The 14,678-nt window shown below is 42.7% G+C and overlaps 1 protein-coding gene across 3 annotated transcripts in view; it reads left to right on the top strand.

The window, feature by feature from the left end:
* The window catches only part of RCBTB1 (RCC1 and BTB domain containing protein 1), a 50,346-nt gene that overhangs the window by 22,177 nt on the left and 13,491 nt on the right, over nt 1–14,678 (top strand). For all 3 annotated transcript variants that reach the window (XM_031032075.2, XM_031032077.2, XM_081815441.1), the window contains 5 exons: nt 3,596–3,762; nt 6,981–7,139; nt 10,828–10,935; nt 11,317–11,459; nt 12,665–12,855. In XM_031032075.2, the coding sequence (XP_030887935.1) occupies nt 3,596–3,762; nt 6,981–7,139; nt 10,828–10,935; nt 11,317–11,459; nt 12,665–12,855 (768 nt within the window). The remainder of the gene's footprint in view (nt 1–3,595; nt 3,763–6,980; nt 7,140–10,827; nt 10,936–11,316; nt 11,460–12,664; nt 12,856–14,678) is intronic.

Below are 14,678 nucleotides of genomic sequence, written 5' to 3' on the forward strand. Positions count from 1 at the left end.
TTCCAGGGTTGTAATTGGCTTCTCCTTTTGCAGTTGTAGGTGTCACCTTCTCTGGTCGGCTGTGTTACTCACCCATCCGTCTGCCTTCCATCTTCCAAAATTTTGTTGTCATCTCTCCTGTTGTATTTTCTTCTTTATTGTTCTTTTTTGTCCTTGAGTGTTTATGCTTTTTTTTAAAAAAAATTGTTCCCTTCACTATATTTCAGCAGGTTTTCGGGAAGGAATAAAGATAAAAACATGTTCAATTCTCCATGCTTTACTCACTTGTGTGCTATTTCTAAAAGGTATTTTAGGAATGTTTTGATCAATGCTACATTATTAAATTGAAAATCTAGGATGTGAGCGCGATCTGGCTGCCATATCTGTCACCCTATTGATCGTCAGGGTTGATAACAGCTGATCTGGCTGGGTAGGTGGGTGCCCCCTTCCTCCCTCACTGCTCCATGTGCATCCCTCCTGAAGCTGTTTGCTCAGTTGGAGAGGACAGGACGACCTTTCCCATGGAGGAGGTCAGGGGTAGGCAAGTAGCTGTGCTCCCCTGCTAGAACCTCCAAACAAGCTCTTGAAGTCCATTTGTAGGAGAACGTAGGGTAGTCAAGCTTCCAAGACTCCAGACATATCCAAATAAGGTGCTACATGTGGCAGTCTGGCTTTCTCAAAAAAAAAAAAAAGAAAGAAAGAAAATGTAGTCCCATCTGGTGACAGTTCTGAAGATCAATATTCATTTAGTATTATCACTTAATAGACCTAGGGCTTGTGGATTTCTTTTTTTGTCTTCTGAAGCAACATTAAATTAGGTTACTTATAAAATGAGTTGTTTCAGACCACTTCTCCAACTTGGCGTCCAGTCTCTGAAAGCTGAGTTTCCTTGAAGGTCAGAACTTCATGGATGCTTCTTTGCCTCCTTCTGTGCTCTCTCTTTCCCAGGCCCTTCCCACTTCCCGCTCTCCCTTCTATCCTGGTTGGTTTCACTCTCTCATCCTTTGGTACTTTTGCTCATCTCTTGACCCTCACATGATTCTGAAGCTTGATCCTTGGTCAGAGACTGTGCAGCAAGAGCAGGGCTGGGGGAGTCAGTGCTGGTGCCCCATTGGATGGGGTCGCTTTGAAAGCTTCCTGGGGAGTTGGGACTAAGAGCCATCTCAGGAAGCTCAGTTTTCCTATGCTTCATCAAATAAAAAGGGAAGAAATAGGTATATATACTATCTTAAGATAGTAAAATAATGTGATTATAGTAAGATTGAATAATAATGTAATAATGGCAAAACAATCACAAGAAGGTGATTACCAAGGGCAACTCTGGAGAGGACTGATGGCGGAGAACAGGCAGCTGGAAAGAGCCCAGCATCTGGAGAATAAGGTCCTTCATCCTGAGGGCATCTGGGTGACACAGCACAGCAGTCATTCATTCTCTCCCAGGCACTGCTCAGATCCGTGTCTTCTGATATGTTTTGGGAACACAGAGTGCCCTTGGCAGCCGTAACTTAAAGTTCAGTGGGATTCTTTTTTTTTTTTTTAATTTTTTGTTATGTTAATCACCATACATTACATCATTAGTTTTAGATGATGTTCAGTGGGATTCTTGCTGTGTCCGTTAGTGCAAGTGTTCCGCTTAGAGAACTAGGACTTCTAAACCTACAGAACCTATAATTTCAGGGACAGGAAGCACAGATTCCCCAAGTCGGTCACTGGGAGTCATGGTCAGTAGGGTCCCTCATATAAGCCACTCTGGTTCCTGGACCCCCGTATCCTACCTCTTAGGGACACAGCACCATCTGGTGGTCACTGATTCCGAATCTGTACCTCGGAGCTTAGCATCCCGTCCTCCCCTGGTCTCAGCTCCAGGCCGATACCTCAGCTGTACCTTCAGCCGGCTTGTCATCGCTGTGTCCAGTGGCATCTTCTGCATGTTGCGTACATGAGACAGGGCCAGGAGCCCATGGTCATGTGAGCACTGCCACGCCTCTTTTGCTATAAAGTGGCTGCCTTGGTCTGATGAGATGTTTTGTGGGATCAGATACTCTGTGGATTAAATGCTCTGTAAGCCCTCATATAGCTGTGTTAGCTGAGGCCCTGTGGGCAGGAAACCCATACCCTGATTATATGTTGATTTCTGTTAGTATGAATGGCTGCTCCTTCCAGGATGGAAAGGGTCCATTGGAGTCAGCTTGGTAATAGTCAGCTATTACCAAATAGCTAGTTGGTCTCTTTAAAGGGTGATGCTGTAGTGGGGATTCTGCATTAGTCTTTGTTACTAACATGGCAGGCTTCCGGCAATGGTAGCAGCTAGGTGGTAGCCTTGGTGGGTGGGAGTCCCCGCTTCTGAATTTGCATTTTTCTTAAGAGTGAGGGCATCTTTTCATATGGTTAAGAGTCATTTACATTTCTTTCATTGTGAACCATCAGTTCATATTTCTAGAGGGTTCTCGGTCTTTTTCTTTGTATTTTTAGGAGCTCTTTTTATATTAGAGATATTATCTCTTAGTAATATAAATTTTTATATTAGAGATATTATCTCTTAGTAATATAAATTGTAAGTATTTTTTTCCTAATATTTAATTTTTTCCTTTTTTTTAGGTGTCACACTTTTTCAGTCTGTAGCCTCATCCTTTTTAGGATGAAATTTTCCATTTATGGTTTCTGTCATAATCTCTGTAATAGGGAAAACCTCTTGTGAGAAGCACAAGATTAGATTTTAGATTAGATAATCAGAAACCTACTTAATTATGAGTACCTTTCCTCTGGTTGCTTGGGGACCATTGCAGCGAGTCAGCAGCCTGCCAGTAACACTGGGATTTCTGGTGTTGCTGTTGGATATCATTGTGTCCAGGTCTAGATTGTCCTTAATAGGGCAGGATGTTTTATTACTGGGGAAAGACATGAGAAGAGTGTATAACTTGGAGGTCTCTGCTCTTGACACACAGGCGTGCCGTAGGAGGAAATGCACGAAACAGTGGTACTTCTAGAGAGGAAAACAGAAGTTACCTCTATCAGAGTCCCAAAAAGATAAAGTCATTAGAGAAAAATTGAGCCAGATTTTATGCCAGTAATAGTCTGCTTGAGGGACGCTCTTGCAGTTTTGTATGTAGCATATACCAAAAGTCTCTTTCCTCTTGCAAGTAGTATACCTCTTTCCTCTGTACTTTGTGAGGACTCTCACACACACACACATAGACACACACACCTCAGTGGTTCCCTGAGACTTGGTATTTGGTAAAATGATAGTAAAGACTAGTGCTGAGCTTTCTTACATCTTTTGCCTTTTGCTTGGTACCTGACACAGAAACTACTGAGATGAATCAGTGTGTTCAGATGGTCTAATTTAGTATATACAAACTGAGTTCTGACCATAAAGCTGGTCTTCTTTCTATGTTAGTGTCAAGTCCTTTCTTGAATGATTTTACATTTTTCCATCTCGTTTCCTCATCTGTCCCTCTTTCCCTTACCCTTCATCAGTAACCACTTTATTGGGAAGAAGAGGCAGTGTGAAAGAAATTAAGGTTGGAGAATAAGTTGTGCAAAGTCCGGGGAAGAAAGTACAGGGGTTACCATTCCTTCTCGGAATTGATTCTTTGTCTGTGGCCTTCTTGTATAGATGGAGTTGTTTATGCCTGGGGCCACAATGGATATAGCCAGCTTGGGAATGGGACGACCAACCAAGGCATTGCTCCCATCCAAGTCTGTACCAATCTCTTGATCAAGCAAGTGGTTGAAGTAGCTTGTGGCTCACATCATTCAATGGCTCTGGCAGCTGATGGAGAGGTAAGTACCCTGCTTTTATTCTTTATTTTTAAACTGTGGTAAAACACACATAATACAAAATTGCTGTCCTAGTCATTTTGGAAGCCAAACCTCAGGATGTGTGAGAACCACTTTCTGCAACCATTTTATCACATGCCTGGACTGTTGCCATGGTCTTTTTAACCACTTAAAATGGGTTAGGATGGCAAATTTTATGTGTATAAAATATGCATATATATTTTTATATCCATGGGATCTATTGAATGTCAGTTCAGTGACATTAAGTATATTCACATTGTTATGCAACCATCATCACCATTCATCTGCAGAACTCTCTTTATCTTGCAGAGCTGAAACTGTACCTACCAAACAGTAACTCTATCTCCCTCCCAGCCCCGGGTGACCACCGTTCTGTCTCCATGAGTTTGACTACTCTCACATGCTCCTATATGCTCATATGAGTGGAATCATGCAGTGTACATCCTGTTATGACTGCCTTATTTCACTGAGCATAATGTTGTCAAGGTTCGTCCATGTTGGAGCATGTGTCAGAATTTCTGTCCTTTTTAAGGCTGAATAATATTCTCTGTGTATGTATATGCCATATTTTGTTCATTTATCTGTTGATGGATATTTGGATTGTTAGCACCTTTTGGCTATTGTGAAAGTGCCTTTTAAAAAAATAAAATAATGACCATATTTATATCTGGGATAGTGTAAACATTGTAGCCCTGTGTGCACAACTAAAAGCATGTGGGAACACACTCTTTTTCTAACATAACCTATGTGATCAGGACCACTCTTTTGATGACAGTAGACTTTAGCCTAAAGGCAGTTGAGTCTCCTGCTCTTTGCTAAGACTATAAATCAGATGTGTTTGACCGTGTTCTGTACTTTAGTTTTTTTTTAACTACCCCATCCATTAAGGTCTGTTTTGTTTTTCAGTAAATGTAATGATGTCATAGAAAATAACTTTACCAACATACCAGTAGCTTCTGTACCACTTGTTCACCCCCAAGTGCCATGCTTATCTTAAAGTTTCCTCATCTTACTGATTTTATCTTCCAATCTGTTATCTCATTTTGTTTCTCTTCATCTCTGTAACCTTAGGTCAGACCTTGCTATCTGCCTGGGCTATTGCCCTGGTCTTTTTTATTCCATAGCTTTTTTTTTTTTTTTTTAAAGATTTTATTTATTTATTCAACAGAGAGAGACACAGCGAGAGAGTGAACACAAGCAGGGGGGGTGGGAGAGGGAGAAGCAGGCTCCCCGCCGAGCAGGGAGCCCGATGCGGGGCTATTCCATACCTTTTTAATTGGTCTACCTGTTAAGTGTTACCTCTCTGCCCCCTGTGATTTTTTTTTTTTTTAAGATTTATTTATTTATTTTAGAGCATGAGTAAGAGGGGCAGAGGGAGGAAAGAGAATCTCAAGCACACTCAACACCAAGCAAGGAGCCTGATGTGGGGCTCAATCTCATGACTCTGAGATTGAGCCCGATGTGGGGCTCAATCTCATGACTCTGAGATCACGATCCAAGCTGAAGCCAGGGTTCAGACGCCCATCCGACTGCACCACCCAGGCGCGCCCCTACTCCCTGTGATTTCTAAAACACAGATCATTCTGTTCTGTTTAAAATCCCTCATTGGTGTTAACAGTGATTTTATTATGTGGGGCAGGTTATGGGTGAAGAAACCAGAGAAGCTGAGGGAGATCAAGGTTTCATGGCTGGGATGTGCTGGGACTAGGCCTAGCACCCAGGTCTTATGCCCTGAATCCATGGTTTGCTAGTCTCTTTTTGATTATTGGAACCCCAGTCCTCATTTTTAAATAAAAGGCAGCTGCATTGCAAGGGAGCTTGGGATACTTGAGAAGAAGTGCCAGAAGAATGATTGTTAAAATTGGAATTCCCTGATTTGTAGCCTGGATTCCTGGTTTACTTTAACTGTAAGCATATGCTGCTTTGGATAATTGTGCTAAATATTTGCTTTATTATACTAGATATTTCCTGTGAACCCACTCTCAGGAAGTGTTGCAGGTTATTTCTTTTGTACCTGTGAAATGAACCTCCGGTGCATATTCTTGTAAAGCACCAGCCATGGGTTTTGCTATTGTTGCCTTGGGCGGCATCAGACATGTGAGCTGAGATAGGAAGTGCTGACAGAGGAGAGAATTATGGAGGCCAGACCTCAGGGTGTGGGAGGACTACCGCCTGTGGGCAAGTGAAAGGGGTGGGGGTCCTTAGAATTCTCCCGGTGTTGAAGGACGTTCTTTCCCTGGCTGCCAGCTTCCGCCCTCCCCTAATTCTTCTCTCTGGTCACACACTTGTTTGATAGGCTTAGTTGGTAATTAACTTGAAGTGATTTTTTGTTTTGTTTTTCATCTTTGTTACCAGATTTTAACTAGCTTAGAGATTTATTTGTGTCTCTTTAGAGATCTGGTTTTCACGTTATGGCAAATCATAGGCCAAAAGTGCACAGGATGCATTTGAGGAGGGGAGCTCCTTGGAGCTGACAGCCAGCAAATGAGAACACAGAGAAAACAGTACCAAGAATAGCCTAACAACCTGGTATCGTTTCTGTAGGGACAGACACCTCTTTGGTACTTGTGAGGCTTACTGTGTTACGACCTGTAACTGTGATCAATAATTATAATCGTGATGGTCGTGAGTCATCAGGAAAGGTTATGTAATATTCGGTATTGGCTATTAGTGAGACAGGAGGAGCATTGTATGGCTTTGAAAGCTTTCCATGAAGGGGAAAAAAAAAAAAGAATATCTGTGCCCAAAGAGTTAAGCAGATTTTTCCTATCACTGCTGCTTCTGTGGTATATGCCTTATTTCCTATTGATGCCAGATTCAAAAACCACATACGGCCGTCATACTGACGGAGGCATTGTAGTGCAGTGGTTAAGAGCACAGCTACACTCCTTGGGTTCACAGTCCACGTTTACTGCTTACTCGTGTGGAACCTCAAGTAAGCCACCTAACCTCTCTGTTTCCATTTCTGTATATAAAATGTGGGTGATAATAGGATCTAACCCAGGGTCACCGTACAGGATTACTATGAAAATTAAAGAAGTTAGTGCCTGGAAAGCTCTAATGATACATTAGAGCCATGTAGCATATTGTAAATATTCAGTAAGTGGATATATTTTTACTTTATGATTATTAACGTGTGTTAGAGCTCGAATTTTTACCCTATTACTACTAATTCATTCTTTTTCCCTTGTCTTGTGTAGGTATTTGCCTGGGGCTATAACAACTGTGGCCAGGTGGGATCAGGATCTACAACAAATCAGCCAACTCCTCGAAAAGTTACAAACTGTTTACATATTAAGAGGGTGGTTGGCATTGCTTGTGGTCAGACCTCATCCATGGCTGTTCTGGACAATGGTGAGGTGAGCTCTCTCTGCACCGCCCCCCCCCCCCCCGCCATCCTCACATCCTCTCTCAGTGAAATATCATTTTCTTCATGAGAAGCATGTATGAGATCATGGAAGGAAAAGTGCCTTGTTTTGATAGTTTTGTTGGTAAGTTAACTGGTTACTGATTGAGAGAATATCTGGAGGGTGTTTGCTCCTCAGTATGAATTTTTAAATTCCAGGATTTATCTGCAAGTAAGGATACTTTATTTTTTTGTGAGATCCAAATAGTCTAATGTCCATAGGTATATGTGATTTAATGTAATGAAGAGTTTGATACCACCTGTTTCATCCAATGAAAAAATCAAATGTGCACTCTTTAAAGTTAGCTGATGATGTTTGTAAGCAGCGACTGATGCCACTCCCCCTGCACCTGGAGTTTGTTCACAGGAGGAAGCAACTTACAGAAGCTGAATTTCTTGTCCTACCTGTTGTTGGCTACTTTTACAAAAATTCAACTTTTAGTGACCCTTTACCATGGTTACCTTTGAGCTGATGGTCATTTCTATACGATTATTCTGGTTGTAACTTCTACTTAAATAGACCTGTTACCAATCTATGAATGTCTTAGTGAAGAAAAATTGTACAAAGATATGTCTTTGAAGTGATTTTTTAAAAGATTTTATTCATTTGAAAGAGAGCTTGTGAGAGCATGAGCACGGGAGGGGCAGAGGGAGAGGGTGAAGCAGACTCCCTGCTGAGCAGAGAGCCTGACATGGGGCTCAATCCCAAGACCTCAAGATCATGACCTGAGCCGAAGGCAGATGCTTAACCAACTGAGCCACCCAGGCGCCCCACAAAGATATGTATTTGGATACAGACGTGTGAGTTATGCATTGCAGTGCTAGAGCGCTTTAGAGTTTTCTGAATACTCACCTATGTTAACTTATTTTTTTTAGATTATTTTTATTGAGGCATAATTGGCATACATTATGTTAGTTTCAGGTGTACAATGAAATGATTCAGTGTTTGTATATAAAGATCACCAAAGTAAGTCTACTTAATATCTGTCACCGTATAGTTTTTTTCTTATGATGAGAACTTTTAAGATTATTCTCTCAGCAACTTTCAGATATGCAGTACAGTATTATTAACTGTCGTCACCATGCTGTACATTACATCCCCATGACATTTTATAACTAAGTTTGTACCTTTTGGCCCCCCTTACCCATTTTGCCCACGCTCTCCAGCCCCCTGCCTCTGGAAACCACCAATCTTGTTCTCTGTATATATGAGCTTGTTTCCTGTTTTGTTTTGTTTTTTCAATTGAAGTACAGTCGACGCACAATTTTACATTAGTTTCAGGTGTATAACACAGTGATTTGATGAGTCTCTTCCTCATGCCATGTTCCCCAGAAGTGTTAACTTATTTTTTGAACCAATCCTGATGTCATCTTGGATGATTTCAGAATTTCTTGGGATAGTCATTGGACATCCTCCATCTCAGTATTCTTTACTTTACCTTTATTTTATTTATTTATTTTTTTTTAAAGATTTTATTTATTTATTTGAGACAGAATGAGAGACAGAGAGCATGAGAGGGAAGAGGGTCAGAGGGAGAAGCAGACTCCCTGCCGAGCAGGGAGCCCGATGTGGGACTCGATCCCGGGACTCCAGGATCATGACCTGAGCCGAAGGCAGTTGCTTAACCAACTGAGCCACCCAGGCGCCCCTACTTTACCTTTATTTTTAAAAATAAATTTAATTTAAAAATTATTCTTATGTGGTTATTTTCACAAATGAAAGGAGATGAAACACATAAAGTAAAAAGTGAGTACCTTTTCTCCAGTCTTGTTAATAGTTTGAGGTTTATCTTTTTGGACTTTTTCCTATAAAAAATTCTGTATGGGTGAATGTAATTATCTTTTATAAAAAATGGGATTATTAATGGGATTATTATTTTATCTGCTGTTCTGCAGCTTTCCTGCTAACAGCACAAATGTTTACCTGAATCTATTATCAGACCATTTATAGCTGCTTTCCATTATAATGGCTGCTTAGATTTCCAAATTGGATGACCCACACCCAGAACTCTACTAATGGAAATTTCAAATGTTTCTAAATTTTTGCTGTTATAAACATTGTAGCACTGACTTCCTGTGTTACTGTGTATCTCTGTACACTTCTGTAAGTATTCTGTAGAATAAGTTCACGGGAATAAGATATCTGGGTCAGAGGGTGTGCCATTAAAATTTTTGATGGCTATAGCCAAATCTCTCTGCAGAAAGTTAAAACCTGTTGCCTTATGATATGCAAAGTGCTTTTAACCATCTCTTGCTCGTACCCTAAATTCTCTGCCCCCCTTCCCCCTCTGTCACATTGCCCTGAAAAGCCCCATTCATCTGTTTACCTTGCATTGTCATGGTGCCACCAGGCATTTCAGGTTTCTCATTTGACCAGACCTGTAGTCCGTTCCTGGTCAGTGCTTTCTCCTGTGTCCCACACTTGCTGTTCTAAATCTTTACCCCTGCTGGCAAACCTCTCTCCAGCTCTGCTGCTTTCAGCTGGTGACTCCGCTCTCCAGAGAGCGAAGGGGTCACCACATTCTCTTATGTCTTCTTAGCCTCTTTCCTGTCCATTCCTTCTCTCTGGGTCCCACTTCTCTCTGGGTCCCATAGTTTAGACCCTCAAGCAGAACTCATCTGTATGCTGATGAGAGACACATGTATCTCCTGAATGGCTGTCCCGCCTCTAGTCTTACATAGTCCTGTCCCCTTTATGTGCAGCCAGCACGATCTTTCCGAGATGTGTGAAATACTTCAGTGGAAGGCCCATAGATGCTTTTTACATTCCCTAGTATGTGTTTTGGCACATTTGGTCATCCCCTTGGCCTTTGCTTTTCCTTCTGGTCTTTCGCCCTGCCACTGTGCTGGATGTGTCCTGCCAGGCCCGCCTGCTCGTGTTGAGAACCTGCTTCCAGAACATTCTGTGCCCTCTCCCTGGAATACCTTCACTTCCATTTGTCTCTGCTCACATCTGCTTTCCGGAAGTCTTTGCTAAGCTAGCTTCCTGTAGCGAAGTTCTTTCTCTTCTCTGCTCTTGTAGTGCCTTGATTGTATCTCTAGAGTGGCACTCGCCACCTAACTGCAAAAAGTTTGCAAGTGTCCATCTCTCCTGTTAAACTGTGACCCAAAACTTCTAGTTTCTAGTTTCCTAGTACCTTTTATCATGTCCTGACATTTAAGAGGTGCTTCATAATTGTTAATGAGCATTAGCTTCCTCATGTATAAAACGAGGACAAATGCCTTGCCCCAGGGCTATCCACACTAAGTTATGGGTAGGAACTCGTGCCAAATTCTGTCATCCCCACCCCCAGAATATCTGTGGGATCACAGAGTAGAACGTGGGTGTGGGAGGTGGAAAAGTACTTGGTTTGTTTTGGTGGACTGCATTTTTCTTTTTCTTTTTAAAGATTTCTATTTATTTATTTAACAGATAGAGAGCACAAGTAGGCAGAGCGGCAGACAGAGGGAGAGGGAGAAGCAGGCTCCCTGCTGAGCAGGGAGCCCGACACGGGGCTCGATCCCAGGACCCTGGGATCATGACCGGAGCCGAAGGCAGCCGCTTAACCGACTGAGCCACTCAGGCGCCCCTGGACTGCATTTTTCTATCTGGCCTCTTTCAACGGTTTTCAAAGCCAGTTCTCTCCCTTTGTCTCCCTAAGGTGTACGGCTGGGGTTACAATGGCAACGGTCAGCTAGGCTTGGGAAACAACGGCAACCAGCTGACCCCTGTGCGAGTGGCGGCTTTGCACAGCGTGTGCGTGAACCAGGTATGTGCGCAGCCTGGGCTCCGCTGCGGCTCCCCGCCGGCTTGGAGAAACACTGGGGATGTACTCGTCGGGACGTCTTTTCAAACCATACTGTGTGCCTTCATCTTCCACATTTGCAGTTTCATCTTCCCTGAAGTCCCATGATGAGAAGGAACACCATGGTGGTGACACATCAGTCTTGACAAGTAAAAAAAAGATACTGGAAAAATCTAGCAGTCTCAGTGTTGGGCTTTTCTAATGCTTTTTCAGTGTTCCGAGAATGTCAGTCCATACGTGATGATGAATTGGCATTCTGCAGAAGCTTGCTGGGATCTTCAAGTAGATGCTTCTGCTGCCCTTCCTGTTTTCCTGTTGATGGTAACCATTTACGTTTCCTTGCAGATTGTCTGCGGCTATGCACACACTCTAGCACTAACAGATGAGGGCCTGCTCTATGCCTGGGGGGCTAACACGTACGGGCAGCTGGGAACTGGCAATAAAAATAACCTGCTAAGCCCCGCCCACATCATGGTGGAGAAAGAAAGGTAACTGGGCTGGACCGTGTCTCGGGCTTGTGTGTGTGGTTTTGGACTTAGGGCCGTGTGTGCTGAGCTATGGGGTTTGGCTTTTGTAACTCTTCTGTTTCTCAACATTGTCCTTTTGAACAAGAGTTTGAGTAGCAGCCAGAGGGAACGTGAAGTTGATAGGATTCTTATGCAGCTCTCTAAAATAGCCTCCTGTGATTGATAGGCATTAATGCATCTTGGTGTAAGTCTTACTGCCTTCTTGTGGCCCATCTAGTAGGGAAGTAAAATAGGGCCTGTCGCCAGGTAGAAATTCAGAGTATAGTACTGACTTTTCCTTTGAGCCAACTAAAACAACTTCTCAGTAGGTAAAATCTCTTAAAAGGACACTATCTGTTTAGATATTGATTTGATTTAATGTGTGTTACTGGAATAGATGCTTTGTTTGTTTGGCCAAATTGTGAGTCCTTACTAAGTTTTAGAGGGTTGACTTCTGATTGTAGGACCTTGCCTAAGTAGCATACTGAGAAATGCATGTTTGGCTTGATGTCCGTTTGGATTAGGATGTTCAGAGTCCATTACCCCGAGGCAGGTGCTTATTTAGGGGGTGAGAGAAAAAGTTGTATCACGGAAATGGCATATTGAAGACACTCTTTTTTTGGCTACTGTCTAAGCCCCCCCCAGAAACGTCAGTACGTTTTGCCTCAGTCCACTTTCCTCATCTACTTTGGTTTCTAGTCCCTTTTTCCAAATTGTCCTCAACAGGTTGTGTTATTTATCCTAATTGACAATGACTTTAGGATAAGAAGTGGGGCAGCAAGCAAGGGAAAAACACAATACTCTTGTTGTGATCTTTTGGTTTTGTTCTTATGACCTGGATAACTAATATCCCTCAATCTTGGGCTGTTTTTTGTGGTGTTGTAACCATGACCCCTTTATCTACCTTGTGTGGTGTGCTGTCGGCTTCTGTGATAAAGAAATGACATAGGGCGCCTGGGTGGCTCAGTTGGTTAAGCGACTGCCTTCGGCTCAGGTCATGATCCTGGAGTCCCGGGATCGGGTCCTGCATCGGGCTCCCTGCTCGGCGGGGAGTCTGCTTCTCCCTCTGACCCTCCCCCCTCTCATGTGCTCTCTGTCTCTCTCATTCTCTCTGTCTCAAATAAATAAATAAAATGTTTAAAAAAAAAAAAAAAGAAATGACATACATTTTTCTTAAAACTTTTCAGGGTCGTAGAGATCGCGGCCTGCCACTCGGCGCACACGTCGGCGGCCAAGACCCAGGGTGGGCACGTGTACATGTGGGGCCAGTGCCGGGGCCAGTCGGTGATCCTGCCCCACCTCACCCACTTCTCCGGCACCGACGACGTGTTCGCCTGCTTTGCCACGCCTGCCGTCTCGTGGCGCCTCCTGTCCGTGGGTGAGCACGCTCAGGGCTCCTTCTGCCCAGGAAGAGCGGTACCAGCAACTGACCACTCCCTTTCTCTTTCTGTAGTGCTGGCTGTGGGCTCTGTCAGGTTCTAGAACGTTTTATTCTCCAGTAGCTGTAATTCCTTTCCTCAGAATAGATTTGCATAGTAAAATTTATTCATAGGTTTTAAAATATTACTTACTGTAATCTCCCCTGCAGTGCTTTCATTTTAATTGAGGTGAGATTTCCGTCGACGAAGTTAACCATTCGAAAGTGTACGATTCAGAGGCATTCAGTATGTCCTCAGTGTTGTGCACCTGCCATGTATATCCAAGTTCTGAAACATTTTCGTCTCCCTGAGGGAAACCCCTGTACCTGTCGTGCGGTCACTCCCCATTCTCCCTTCCCCCATCCCTGGCTGTCACACCTTTGCTTTAGTTTCTAGGGATTTCCCTATTTTGGACACTTCCTATAAATGGAATCGTACGATGTGTGACCTTTTGGGTGTAGCTTCTTTGACTTAATGTTTCTGAGGCTTGCCCATGTTGTAGCACACAGTGCTTCATTTGTATGGCTGAATGAAATTCCGTTGTGTGTACAGGCCACAGTTTGTTTTTCTGTGCATCTGTTGATGGATATTTGGATGGATTCCACCTCTGACTGTTATGCATAGTGCTTTTATAAACATTTGTGTACAAATCTTTGTTTGAGTAACCTGTTTTTAAGTGCTTTTGTCATACTAAATTTTTTACATAATTCAGTATGAACCAAAAATGCGCTTAAAAAATGAAAATCTTGTAATTTTTAGGGTGACGTGTTAATTCCACTTTCTTTCTCTCTTTTTCTTTGAACACATCTCAAATATTTTTATTTCAGAAGGGCATAAAAACCAGGGTATTTTAGAGGGTAGTGTAATTTAGGGTGATCTTTGGTTATGTAATCTGTCCCTTTTCTGAATATTGTCTTAAGAGTCCATTGATGGAAAATGGTAAGGTGTCATAAAGCTGAGTAGCCATCAACAAGATGGGTTTAATCTCTTTTTCTTTTATTTCTTGTTCATTTCTGCCCTTTTTGCTGATGTATTTCTTCTAAGTTCTTTATATGCAGAGGGAATAAGTGGGCCAGGGTGGCCCTGTGCTTGAAAATTAATGTAGCTCCTGTCAACTATGGGGTTTGGGTTGCTTTAGCAATTGATATCAAAGGCCAATCTTGTCATACATGTCATGCTCAGGTGTGTCAGACAGCTAGCCGTGGCTGTCTCATCATCAGATGACCAGTCTTTATGGTCATGGGGGCAAGAGTATGTTTAGGAAGAGTTAAGCTGCTGCTCCATTTAAAGCGAAATAAGTTGAACATTTCCAGGTTCTTTAACGATAATACAATATATACATATTTTTTTTTAAGAGAATGTGTGGAGGGTGGGGAAGGGCAGAGGGAGAGGGAGAGAGAGAGAGAGAATCTCAAGCAGGCTCCACGCCCAGCACGGAGCTGATGTGGGGCTCGATCTCACAACCCTGAGGTCATGACCTGAGCTGACATCAAGAGCTGGACACTTAACTGACTAAGCTACCCAGGTGCACCAACATATTTTTTTGCAGTGAATGTTGTGATTTGAAAAAAATTAGTTTACAGAATGGGACTGTTTGGCCATAATCATGCATATGTATTGCCTGGACAGCCAAGCACTGTGTACATCTTCAGAACCCCATGTGCTACTTAACCAGGACCTGTTTACAGAAAGCTTCTCCAGGTACTTGCCTCTCGAAATCCTAATCCTGAAAAGACATCCTTTTCAGAACAAAAGTTGTAACATTTTTTAATGCTAAGTTTGG

The sequence above is a fragment of the Leptonychotes weddellii genome, chromosome 3 (assembly GCF_054177405.1).
Source record: "Leptonychotes weddellii isolate Sample4059 chromosome 3, ASM5417740v2, whole genome shotgun sequence".
NCBI classification, from domain to species: Eukaryota; Metazoa; Chordata; class Mammalia; order Carnivora; family Phocidae; genus Leptonychotes; species Leptonychotes weddellii.